General features: G+C 41.6%; 1 protein-coding gene across 8 annotated transcripts in view; it reads right to left on the bottom strand.

Moving 5' to 3' along the window:
* The window catches only part of CARMIL1 (capping protein regulator and myosin 1 linker 1), a 327,354-nt gene that overhangs the window by 114,779 nt on the left and 198,770 nt on the right, over positions 1–13,805 (bottom strand). For all 8 annotated transcript variants that reach the window (XM_037521032.2, XM_054698351.1, XM_054698353.1 and 5 more), the window contains exons 13-17: positions 13,489–13,592; positions 9,509–9,586; positions 9,301–9,377; positions 6,904–7,008; positions 1,095–1,164 (exon numbers count right to left, since the gene is read on the bottom strand). In XM_037521032.2, coding sequence (XP_037376929.2) covers positions 1,095–1,164; positions 6,904–7,008; positions 9,301–9,377; positions 9,509–9,586; positions 13,489–13,592 — 434 coding nt within the window. The remainder of the gene's footprint in view (positions 1–1,094; positions 1,165–6,903; positions 7,009–9,300; positions 9,378–9,508; positions 9,587–13,488; positions 13,593–13,805) is intronic.

The raw sequence follows: 13,805 nt of genomic DNA, 5'->3' as shown, positions 1-13,805 counted from the left end.
TGCTGAGGGAAGCAGCGGGCAAGACAGGAGAGGTCCGCTGCACCTGTGGGTAGCTCCCTGGCCAGTGATTGAACTCATGCTGCAGTGGCTGTGTATAGCTTCATAGTGCTGTGACTTAACTCCTTGTGCCTCCAGGGAAGCCCCAAGAAGCACTTTTCAAAAAACTCCTTTAAATCTTGTAACAACCCATTAGCAGAGGCGTTGAAATACCTCACTTTGCAGGTGCAGACAATGAGAGTCAGCACTAGGCACTAATTCATCCAGGACTGCACAGTCCTGGCCAAACTCAGGTGGAACCCTCAGGGCGTGAGGCAGGTATAGAGGAGATTGCACCTGAGTTAGATCCCTAAAGAGGGGGAAGCTGTTGGGAAAAGAGGAACATAGGAAGTGTGTCCTTAAGTCCCAGGAATAGAAATGAAGAGATTTTCACTTCCCATCCTGAGAAGACACCCCATTTGACTTGTTGGGTGAAGTCAGGCTCTGAAAAGGCCATGGGGTTTGTATCCTGGTCTTTTCTTACTCATCTCCATACAAACCAAGTTTGAAGATAGTAAAAGTTCACGTCCCCTCTAAAATGTAGGAGTATTGAGTCTTAATTCTTCTCTGAGTGTTTTTTGACAGGAACTGCTATGACACTGAGAAGCCTCTTAAATTTCCTGTTTTAAATCAAGATATTCAAAAGCAAAATTAATGATAAGACAGCCATTCCCTTTCACACTCCTGGATCCAAATTAGGCTGTACTCATTTGTCCCCTGCAGAGAATGCTGTATGAGCCACGTTTTGAATGGCGAAGCTAGTTTATAGCTTTCTCTCTCAAGGCTTCATCATAAAATACTTAAGCAACTGGCACCAGGAATGGGAGTGGAAGTGGGGGAGAAAGCCGTAAACACACTTGAATGCTTTATGAATGGTGTTCCATGGCTGGCTGTAGATAAAACTTGTGAAATACAGAACATCTGAAACTTCTGTAATGTGTGCTTTTCTCTTCATTTATACCCTCTGGAAATGCATTATCACACTTTTTCCAGGAAAAAGGCAAAGCAATCTTCAGGCGATTTATCTATTCTAGCGTGTGGTCTGAAGGTGTTCTTACCTCACAGTTGCTGAGATCCAGAGAGACTCCCTTCAAGTTATGGTTACAAGCCAGGCCCAACAACAGCGCCCTGAGGGGAGGAAACACATACTTTAGATACAAATTCCACACTTGGCACTGAAAATTTGTCAGCACACTGAATAAAGCCCAGAGAAAGAAGAACGCCTTCTTCTGAGTCACAGGTCAAGAACCCAGCACCACCTCGCATTTTAAAATGCCAACTGCATTTCTGCCTCCCGACAGCCGTGAAAAAATTGACACCGCCACATTCTTCTGTTTGACAAGGAGCAGGCCCATCATAAATGCAAAACTTGACAGGATTGCCTTTCCTATGCAAATAAACCAACAGCGCACCTAATTGCACACTGAAATTAAATTGTGTTCATCACAGATAAATTCCCACCTGCATCTGCTTGAAAACACCTTTAATAATGTTCAGAATATTCGTAGGTGATTGTTAAGAGTAGCAAAGGGAAGCGGGTTTTCCCTAAGGAATATGGCAGGAAGGTTGTCACCTTATTCCAGGATGTGAAATGATAGCTGAATGGGTTTATTAAAGGACCTGCAGAGGTGGGAAAAGGAAGGGTAGAAGGCACTAGAGCTACAGCTTTGGGATCTGCCTGGCTCGTAGTGGTCAAGGGCCACCCAGCTCCCTACTCTGAAGAGCAATCTCATCTGCATGTTGAGACTGGACTAATCACACGTATCTCTTCTAGCGCTCTCTGAGAGAATCGATGCATTCTACTTTCACAAGTCAGGCCTATGTGATCCAACAGGAGTGAGCAGATTTAAAACAGAAATTTCTCTCTGTTTCTCTCTCTCTCTCTCTCTCTCTCTCTCTCTCACACACACACACACACACACACACACATTAAATCACACCAAAAGGTCACAGGTCCTCCACGAGGCCCTATGCGCAAGACAAAGATGAGTAGGAGTGAATTCCCCTCTCAAGCAAGGGAACAAATATGTGTGCAAAGAATGACGGGCCAGCATTTGCTGCCAGGGATGACCTTTTCTTCATGTTTCCAAGAGAAGGACTTCCATCTCCACCCAGACAAACTGGGAAGGTAAAGAATGACTTCACACCAAAGTCTCTGAGATCTACCCCCACCTGTGATTCTGAGCCTCATTGTTGAGGGAGCACTCAAAGAGCAGGCCAGAAGCACAGCAGTTTTGCTGCTGTGAGCCATGGAGACAAGCTGCCAGAACGAGGCCTGAGGGGAGAGTCTTCCTCTGCACTGCTCTAATGGATCTAGTCCTCTGGTTCCTAATTTGAAAACCCTGTCCTACGAGAAAGATTGGGTATATCTCATCTGTGCACCTGGTCTGTTCAATTTCTTATGAATCTGCTTCACTTTTCCTAAAAGCATTTTCTCCCATTCTTTGCTGGAGGCAGTTCTGAGGCAATGAGAGAGATTGGGAGTAGGAACCCAAAAGCCAGTTAGTGGGGTCCAGGCTCTTATGAACAGTCAGATGGCCTTCGGCACATCACATTTTCTCTCTGCTGTCTCAGGTTCTCATTAGCAAAGGGGGAAGAGTTCAGACACTAGGAAAGAGGTCCCTTTAATTTCTAAGATACACTGAGTTTCTAAGGACTTAATTTCATATTTTATATTGTAGTTTGACAATGTTTAGATGGAAGGAAAACTCTTCCTACTTTCCTGACCTATAGATTAAAACCAAGGAAACAAATGGCATGCTTTCAAATATTTAACTATAGAAGCTCAATGATGACGGTGTGTTGACTCCTGAGACATATAAATATAAATAATGCACAGACACTGTTGCAAATAAGTAAAATAAAATCACAGAAAAACAATGCATACAAAAAGCTGGGGGGATTTTTTCTTGCAAGACATGTTGTTTCTTGTAACCTGCTGATGGAAAATCTGCCTTAATCCACTCAATCCTCAATTATGAGCACAAAATTGGCTACAACAAAAATTTATATTTTATTTCCCCAGCTCGCTCTGGATACATGATGCTAGCTATAATTTTGGAATAATACATTTAATAGTTTTATTTTAAATACTCAGGGATCTGGGCTTGGAGAGAAGGGGTTACTATGTGCCAGGAAGGTAGGGAGGTTAAGAGACGAGGGAAGAAGGGATGAGGGTGCAAAAAAGTGAAAACAAAAATAAGCGCTGAACAGGAACGGCTCAGCCTTGGGAAACACATAAGCCAAACTATTGGGAGATTTCAGGAAATACTGACAAGCAACATCACCATGTCCTGCCCTTGAAATATTTCAACTTGGATCGCCAGTCTCTAAAGAAAAGCAAAACTATGAAGTACATCATTATATACTTTGTATTGCTTTTGAAGAACCCCAAATTAAGTGGGGGAATGTCTGTAGAAGATTAAGTCCAAAGCATTACTCTCAAAAGCAGTTGCATTTCTTTAACTTATTCTCTTAAAGGTACTGACCCCCAACCCTTTAAGAATTTAAGAAGGGGCCTCCCCTGGTGGTGCAGCGGTTGAGCGCTGGGCTGTGAAGCTGCCAGCAGCCTCTGCAGTGCTGGTTCGATCCCTGGTCACTGGCGAGGGTCCCACATGGCGCGACAGACCTCTCCTGCCGCTCCCGCTTCTCCCCTCAGCAGTGTATTTCATCAGTCTGCCTGTTCTGTTCCCCCTTCTGGCTCTGGTGAAATCTCTCACCCTCCTGCGCTTCTGACTGTACCCAGTGCTTGTATAAATAAATAAACAAATCTTAAAAAAAAAAAAGAATTTAAGAAGGTGCTATGCACTCCTGTGAATGGGTGTGGGGTCAGGAAGAGTACAGAGATAGGGATAGCTGGTTGACTGTGGTAGACATTGTACATATCTCAGTCCTCTTTGGGGACTGCCTCAGTTGAAGAAAAGTACCTAATCCAAAGTTATGTCTCCTCCCCAGGGAGCCTGTATCCAAGGACTGATCAACATAGGGGTCTAAAGGCCCAGCCTCCTCACCCCAACTCAGGACAACTCTATGAAGGGCCTTTCCAGTCACAGAGCTCCATGGAGTCAGCTGAGGCTTTCACCATCAAGGTGATCCTCCCAGGAGCACTTCCGAATAAATATACTACATGCTAACGCCATCTTGCTTCCTAATAGACCCAAGCAGCACAAGTGCACTTTGACAAATTACTAAGCTTTCCTGAGCCTCAACAGTAAAGAGAAGAAATAATGCTGCCTTCCCACAACTGTTGTCAACATTGAAGGTGATGTCTCTATGAAGCACCCAGATTGGTGTCTAGCTTAGGGTAGTGCTTGTAAGTTCCTTTCTATCACCATCCCCTCTCACAGGTGAACTCACGCACCTCACATTATACCTTTTCACATTATACAACATCTCCAGTCATGAAGCTTTTTTCCTTGCATTAAAACTCTAATGAGTGAAACAGAGACCAGAAGAGACAACGGATTTAACATTAAATGGGCACACAACTAAGTACAGGTCACAAGATTTAACATGTAAAAAACAACTTTGAGTAATTCTCCTCTGAATCTGCCTGTGCTCACTCTTGAGTGTGTACTTTGACCTACAATAAAGCGTCATTTCTAACTCAAAAAAAAAAAAGCTTTGAAACATATTATTTATGCCTATATCTATAATAAAGTACAATAAATCCAGTGTTGTGATAGTGTGAAATCGTCCATAAAATCTATTATTTCATGAATCAATAAGAGGTACTCTATATTTTATAGGAATCAACAACATTAAAAGAATTAGAACACAGCGTACCTACCACTAAAATGACTCAAACATTCTAATCTTGCATTCATACACTATGAGGGAAGATCAAGACTAGCAATGCATCCTACTCCATACCTCAGAGCACCTAACTCAAGAAATATCAGTTGAATGAATGAGTGCAATTAAATTGCAAGAGAATCTCTTTAGAATGTTGATTCTGATAGCTTTATTAATTCCAAACAATCTAATCATGAGGCTTTTACTATTTGCAGCTGCTAGATCTAAAGACCTATAAATATGATTCAATGTTTTAAAAAAAGGCCTGCTATAACAACAGATTTTTTTAAACAGTGGCTTCATCTACTGTTCTTAAAGACACTCATTGTTTAGTTACATGGTATTATATGAAATACTTTAATCAAGATTTTCACCTTTCAAATTGAAAAAAAAGGACAATTTACGAATTGGATGAAGATTAATTTTCTAGTAAAATATAACAGCAGACACTGATTTTAACATTTCATCTTGAGAAAATTAAAAACTGATTTACATGTCAGGTGGGCAAGAGAGAAGTCTGCACGTACATTTGAGCATCTCTGACAATGTACATATTCATAACTGCTTAAAAATAAGTTCTTAAGAGTTTAAGAGAACTTGATTCTATAGCCCTTGTGCACCAAATTTTTTTTTTTAAGATTTATTTATTTATACAGGCACTGGGTACAGTCAGAAGCACAAGAGGGTGAGAGAATTCACCAGAGCCAGAGCGGGGAGCAGAACTTGCAAAAGGACCGAAGCACACTGCTGAGGGGAGCAGCAGGGGAGGTCTGCGCGCCATGTGGGACCCTCGCTGGTGGCTGGGGATTGAACCGGCGCTGCAGAGGCTGCAGGCAGCTTTGCAGCCCAGCGCTCAACTGCTGCGCCACCAGGGGAGGCCCCAAATTTTTCATTATTTCTGGAAATGGTGAGCAAACATTTCAAGGATTACAAAATATTCTCAAGCCTTAAGTTAGCTCAAAACTTTACCTTCACAACTGCACCTACACTAGGAATATTAAGCCATAAGCTGACTGCCAGGTAACAGTCTATCCTGGACTGGGTAACTCTGAAACTCAAGCACCTATAAACTGGTTCTGGGGCCTCCCTGGTGGGTTAAATCTCAGCACCATCACAGAGAAGGCCTGGCTTTGATCCCCGGCCAGGGAGCTACCCACATGATGCAGCAGACCTCTCCTGTCTCACCTGCTGCTCCCGTCAGCAGTGTATTTCAGTAAATCTGCCTGTTCGGTTTCCCAATCTACCTCTGGTAAATCCTCTCACCACCCACACCTCTGGCCTACACCCCAGTTTTTCTATGCAGAAATAAATTTTTAAAAATATTTTTAAAAAATAAATAAAAACTGGTTCTGTTTCAATCACATAAATAGTTTGATTATGATGGCTAGTAGGAATACTTGGACTAAAACACACACAAACAAGAATACACCAGGGCCTCCCCGGTGGCGCAGCGGTTGAGCGCTGGGTTGCGAAGCTGCCCGCGGCCTCTGCGGCACCGGTTCGATCCCCGGCTGCTCCCCGGCCACCGGAGGAGGATCCCACATGGTGCGCAGACCTCTCCTGCTGCTCCCCTCAGCACTGTACTTCGGTCCTTCTGCCTGCTCTGCTCCCCACTCTGGCTCTGGTGAATTCTCTCACCCTCCCGCGCTTCTGACTGTACCCAGTGCATGTATAAACAAAACAAACAAATAAAATAAAAAAAAATAAATAAATAAAAACATGCCTCTATAAAAAAAAAAAAAAAAAAGAATACACCAAAAATGGACTGAACAGAAGTCCATACAAAGACAGTGGCATCTGCGGGCACAACTACTGATCACTGACTATAGATCAGGGACTACTGCCAAGGTCACAAACCAAAGAAAGATTTTTTTTTTTATAGAAGATGCAATAATATCAATACTACACATCATACTCAAGAAGAATTTGATTCCCTCTAGTGCCCCAAGTAAAAAGGCATTTTCATCTGCCTTGTCTGTCTCAGGATTATATGTCTTTTTCCCTTCCCTCCAGCACATTCATAATAACAAATTGAACTTTAAAAGCTCTGGAGAAAATGAATTAATGACTCACTTTAAAGGCTCAGGAGACAGTTTTGTGCCTGAAAGGTTGATCTGCATCAGAGCCAGAGAACTACTAAAAAACTGCTTGAAAGATGGGGGCACTTCTTTGCCTTTCCTGAAAAACAAAAAGAAGAGCACTGTACTTGCGATCACGCCTGCATCTCAGCACCCACTTCCAAACTGGCAAAATTACCCAGTGGTTATTCACTGTGAAGTAATCCATAAATCAGTTATACTTTCAGTAGAAATGTAAAGGTAAAAAGAACATCTGAAGGCTAAATAAATCACTTCAATATAGTTAAAGGAATGATGTCAGAAAAACAGCAACATCTCATTCAGCCCTTAAAGAGTTTTATTCCTGTTTTTTGCAGTCAGTGAACCCCTGGTGTTTTACTCCTACATCTTCAGGAAAATCCATGTCTGGATTTTTTATGAAATAAGATTTTGGGCTATTTGAGAAGAACTATCTGAGCAATTAGAATCTCTATTTAAAAGAATAAAAATTCACTTTAAGAGAAAGGAGAATTCTAGCGGAATAAATACTAAACACTTCAAACAAGTCTGGTTCCAGCTAGTAGGTGAATATAAGCTTGCATATTCTACTCATTTAATGACAAGCAAATGTTGTTAAATTTTTCTTTGGATATAGTTCTCTTCCTGTCACTTTGTCTTGGTGGACACTGTTGCATTGTTTCCAGATATTCACTTGTTCCTTCCTGAGGGAGGGATGATGCTTTGTCACCCCAGTGACAGTAGGCTTGGTCCTGCAAGTCCATTTGGTGAAAGGGATAGAGCAGAAGTGATAATTGTGGTTTCCTGAGAGAAGCTTTACCAGCCAGTACGTGAGCCATTACATGGTTCGTTCCTCTCTGCTATTTACAATCAACGTTCTAGACAGACACTGCTCTGTCATCCAGAGTAAAGGCATATGGCCAATCCACAAGGACATGTCACAATATCCTTGCTGCTGAAAGCCATAGGGATGGTGATGGATTGGTTGGGGAGGTGGGGGAGGGTTATGTGTTACCACAGAACAACCTGCCCTATTCTAACTGATAAGACTTGTGAAATCAGTTGAAGGATGAATGACCCCCTACAATGCACACGACTCAGTTTAAGTGCCACAATTTCAACAAAATTACCAAGGACTCTTAATGATTGTATCTAGATAAGGTAGCAGATAGTAAATACTTCAATATGATTGTCCATTTGGAGACAAGAATTTTTGCGACACAATTCTGCTCTGCAAGCTCAGCAGCTCCACTGAAGACCAGTTGCTGCAGAAGTCACAGTATGGTGAACTCAAAAGAGCTGATGATATGAAAATCTTTATAGTCTATGATACCCTCTTTTAACTCAGTTCTTCAATTACAGCTCCACCAAAGCATGGCTTCATAAGCTACACTCAAATACATGAGCCAATGGGGTGCACCAAATTAATGCTCTCTAAGGAGCTCAAAATAAAGTTGGGGTGACTCTCAACTTCCCCCACCATTTTTTTCTCCTAGATTTTAGACTCTCTTATCTTCTTCTATGAGATATTCATGGCATATTTTTGCTCTTATACAGATTTACATCACTGTGAAAATAATGGATCAACTATTCGTAAAAATGCAAAATAATTCTTTTGTGGAGCATAACTGTAGAATCAAGTAGGTTGAATAACTGGATTTTCCAAAGCTACTCTTTGAATATATAAAACTTTAAAAAGTTCACCAATAAAAGTGGAGATACTGCTAATGTCAAGCAATTCTCCGTGGTGTTAAAGAAGATGTAGTGACTAAAACATTGCTTATGACTTGTGATCATAATTAAGAAAGCTAAGTGTTGAACTAAATTAATATATTTGATGGTCTGAGAATTCCATACTTACATAACCCATGTATTTTTCATAATTCTGTATCCATTCTAAGTCACACATCTGTGTGAATGCTTGTTATTTCTAATCTCCTGCCTTATTTTGCAAATAACTCTAAATCAGAAAAAACAAAGTTAAGTATTTAGACTGGCCTTCCATTACTTATAGTGGAAGTTAAAATGTACGAGCTTTGGCTTTTGGCTACCCAGAAATACATTATACTTACCTCCAAGTTTATCACTGAGAAATACCGACAGAAGTTACAAAAGGTTTTTACTATGTTGGGATTGTCTATCTATATGTGAAAAACAGCATATTTTTACACAGTTTAGAGAGAGGGGCTGGAGTTACTGATAAGAGCTTTAACCTGTGGTGAAAAAAGGTATTTAAAAAACTTGACCTTTACGACTTTACATTTAAAGATAATGGTCTAAGGCCATCTCCTTCCTCATGTACAATGTTCCGTCTTACCACTGTTATCCTATCATGAAAACTTTCTCCTGAGGAGGACACCCCTCGAGGACAACAGCAGCGAGAATCAATGCCTACCGGTGAGAAAAGACAGTTCTGGAGACATTGAGCACAGCTAAATATTGAAGGCATCCACGAAGAAGAGCGCCACAGACCTGAGGAAGTAATAAAGCCACTTTCATTTTCAAGTATTTCTAGGGCTAAGAAAACATTTTATTAGTGATCCCCTTGTTTCCCATCTCAATAGCTGTTCTGAGACCCCCAGAGCAATAAAAGAAAATATTACCATGTCCAGGGAACACTCTGTATTGGATAAATCCAGATGAGCAATGGCATTTGGCTGGGCCAAGAAACTGTACATGTACTTGAAATAAAAACCAAAAACAAATATATTACGATCTAGAGAAACATACATACATACACATACACACACACACACAAATTAATATTTTAAAATGCAGTTGCCCCAATTCTCCCAGATTTACTCGATTCTTCCCAAAAGGATTAGCAGAATCTTCTGTCACTGTTACCTTCTGTGAGAGCAAAAATTCGAAGAATATTTAAATAGAATCAGATTTCAATTTAAAAAAAAAAAAGGCCAAATGGAATCTACGCTACCAAACTCACTCTTTGTTACACATGACTTAGTTTTCCTGACTATCTCCATTTTTATTATACAATTTTGGAACAGTGCTAATTATTTTTAACTGCTGAGATTGAAATACCACCTGAGCTGCAGACACCCGATCAAAATGCTAATCACTTCTGAACGTGACAGAGGAACCAATAATTTGAGCCATAAGATGGTCTCAGGCTATATGCTGTGTCCAACACAATGATTTTTCCATCCTCAGTTACTTCCAAAGTCTAACAAATAAGAGCCTGACATTACTAATTAAAACTTGTTCTTTAATTTTACATACTGCCAAGATACTTCAGGTTTTAGGGTGTCACAATGCCTAAACTATCTCCTTATCCACATGCAAGATCATCAGAACAATAAAATGAGTAACTGTTTCTCCCATGACCGGGAAAATAGTTAAAATTCTTCTTGGATTTGCTGGATACAACCACATACTTGCACAGAGACAGTGTCCCACTTCTTGGTGCAGACTCGTAAGTGCAGCAGCTTAGCTATAAGATGATTGAGAAAAATTCTCTCTACCACGGAATTCAGAAAAACACAAGTTCTGCCTACAAATACTTCAGGATAATCACACACAGGGAATGGAATTTATTATGAAAAATTCTGACTCAGAGAAATCATTCTGCTCTCACATGAAGTTCTCTGTCCCTCAGTCTTTGCCTAGCACTGTCTTTGCTCCTGGTCATCAGCTGGGGGAGCTCTAATCACCCTCAAGTGTTAAGGAGACCCTGGTTGGCCAACACTTACCCAAAGAGGGGGCCCTGGGCCTCCCTGGTAGCTCAAGGGGTTAAGCTCAATACCATGAAGCTATCCTCAGACTCTGCAACATGAGTTCGATCCCTGGCCAGTCAGGAAGCTACCCACATGGCGCAGCAGACTTCTCCTGCCTTACCCACTGCTCCCCTCAGCAGTGTATTTCACTCAGTCTGCCTGTTCTGCTCCCCACTCTGTCTCTACTGAATCCTCTCACCCCCGGCACCTCTGGCCTATACCCCAGTTCTTGTGTGCATAAATAAATAAATCTTTTTTAAAAAAAAAGAGGGGGCTCTGCTCAGGGACTTCCAGAAAGGCACAGGGCCTCAGTAAACCCCTCCCCATACCTGCCACACAGCTCCCAGAACCTCTGCCTGTCTGGGGTTGGAAGCCCACTGTCACCCTGGTTTCATCATCCCACTTCTCAGCCCCTGAGGCCAGCTAGCCCAAGACTCACTTCTGGCCAGGGATAAATTCCTGAGCTATTTTGTTATCTTGGGCAACAAGTTCAATGACCCGATTTTGGCCTAGTCTTATTATTTAATCTTCAGGGTCCCCTTTTATCCCTCTATTCATCAAGTTTATCGCTGTGATGTTTTGGTGATTTCACTTGGGACTCCTCATTTCATCTTGAGAGAAAGTGGATTTGTAAATCATCAGTGAATTTAACAAGTAAAATTAGAGAAAGAGTTGAAAAAGTCAACAGCATCTGAGGACACACATACTATTTGAACCATTTCAGTGGGGGGAAGGCAGAGAGGAGGGAATTACAAAAACAGGATGCCCACTTGCTGCAGGTCCTAATGGTAAAGGAACGTTTCTTTTGAGTTCTATCACGGGAACCATTCCACCCATTTTTGCAATAAGATTACACCTAATTCACTGTGTTAATAAGTTCTGCCAAAAAAGCTAAAAAGAAGCTTCTCCAAAGATGAAATGCAAATAGCCAATAGGTATATGAAAAAATGTTCAACCTCCCTTCTAATCAGGGAAATGCAAATCAAAACCATAATAAGCGGCCTCCCCGGTGGCACAGCAGTTGAGCTCTGGGTTGCGAAGCTGCCCGCAGCCTCTGCAGCACCTGTTCGATCCCCAGCTGCTCCCCGGCCACCAGAGGAGGGTCCCACATGGCGCGCAGACCTCTCCTGCCGCCCACTGCTCCCCTCAGCAGTGTACTTCGGTCCTTCTGCCTGCTCTGCTCCCAGCTCTGGCTCTGGTGAATTCTCTCACCCTCCCGCGCTTCTGACTGCACCCAGTGCTTGTATAAATAAATAAATAAATCTTAAAAAAAAAAAAAAAACCCACAATGAGATACCACTTTACATGAGTGAGAATGGCACATATCAAAAAAACTAGTAACATGTATGTTGGCAAGGATGTGGAGAAAAAGAAACTCTCCTACATTGCCAGTGGGACTGAAAACTGGTCCAACCACTATGGAAAGCTATGTGGAGGTTCCTCAGTCTACTAAAAATGGAGCTGCCATATGAGCCAGCAATTCCACTCCTAGGAATTGACCCAAAGGACACCAAAACATTAACTCAAAAGGATACCTGCACCCCTATGTTTACTGCGTCACTATTTACGATAGTTAAGATGTGGAAACAACCCAAATGTCCAAAAACAGATACTGGATCAAGAAGATGTGGTATACATATACAACGGAATATTATGCAGCAATCAAAAAAGGTAAACTCATGCCATTCGCAGTGACATGGATGGAGCTGGAAGGGATTATGCTCAGTGAAATAAGTCAGAAGGAAAAGGAAATCATTTCACCTATAGGAGGAATACAGGGGAGCCAAATAAGGGATTGGGGTGGGGGATAACAAAAAAAATTTTAAAAATTAACAGGCAACTATAAATCAGAGACATTCTGCAGGGGAGGGGACAGGAGAAGGATCAAAATGGGGAAGGGAAAGTCCCCACAAGGGACTATGGCGATGGTGCATGGGTGACTTGGTGGTGGGAATTCTATGGGGACTACACCTTACAGGAGAAAGTAAACACTGTGCAAAAATGAACAGTGATGTAAAATATATACAAATAAATTATATTTAAAATATAAGTTCTGCCAAATGTTTCTATTACTGATTCAGCTGCGTGAAAATCTTGTGATAAATGAGTGGAAACTATTTTGCCTTCATACACAAATTTTAAACAGTGGCCCCAGTTGACTCTTAACTCCTCTCTCCTTACTATGTTCAGGGAAGAGATCAGGATTAATATGTATCCCAGTATCTCCCTTTTTTGTTGTTGTTGTTAACCTGAATTTCTTAACTCATTGTGGTTCTCCCGTCACCATATCACCCTTGAACCATTACCATAGTCCCTTGTGAGCTTCCCTCCCATGTGACCCTCTCCCCTGCTGTATGCCTCAGATCTACAGTCAATTTGCTAGCTTTGTCTTTTTCTTGACTTTTGTTTTTCTATATTCTGCATACATGCCAATATCTCCTTTCAACCACAATTAAAAAAAAAAATTCTTCCCAGCAATGCTATTTAGCAATGAAATAATTCAGTTTATACTGCCAATCTTTCTTACCAAGCAACTTTAACAGGTACAACAGTGTTTTACAAAAGAGATAAAAATTCGCTCAGAAAATGCATTTCCAAAATGGATTCTTAGTTCAGCAACATTAAGTGAGGGGGTAGGAGAAACTCTGATGATAGACTACATTTAATTAAGTAAGAATGGAAGTTTTCTCTAAAGCACAAATAAGCTCATAACTAAATGACTTTAAGGCCCCATTATAAAGGGCACACAGAGAAAAACGTCATAAGCCATGTTTAGAAATTATTCCAAGCTTATTAAACACAGCTTCTTTGCAGGTGGTGGTGAGGGGCCAGGATAAAAACAAACCTACCGAGAGGTCATCTCCGCGAAGGACGTTTCCTGAGAGGTCGAGATGGGTAAGGGTGGTGGCAGTCAGCAGGTTGGCACTGAGTGACTGAGAAAGGCTGTTCACCCCTGCAACATGGAAAAGATCCAGATCAACTCCCACTCCAGGAAACAGAATGAGGCTGTGAGTTTCTAGAAACAGCCAGCAGCCCATCAACCTGCAGGACTAAGTTAACCAGAAGCACCATTCCCAAAGGCAGCTCTATCATGACCTACGTTTGACCTCCCCTCAAGAAGAACAAGTTTTCCACAGACACAAACATCTCACTGAGAGGAAAAGGA

The sequence above is a fragment of the Talpa occidentalis genome, unplaced genomic scaffold (assembly GCF_014898055.3).
Source record: "Talpa occidentalis isolate TD23 unplaced genomic scaffold, MPIMG_talOcc4v2.1 talOcc4.2, whole genome shotgun sequence".
Taxonomy (NCBI): domain Eukaryota; kingdom Metazoa; phylum Chordata; class Mammalia; order Eulipotyphla; family Talpidae; genus Talpa; species Talpa occidentalis.
The sequence above is the reverse complement of the archived record's forward strand: the minus strand, read 5'-3'. Positions and strand labels throughout refer to the sequence as shown.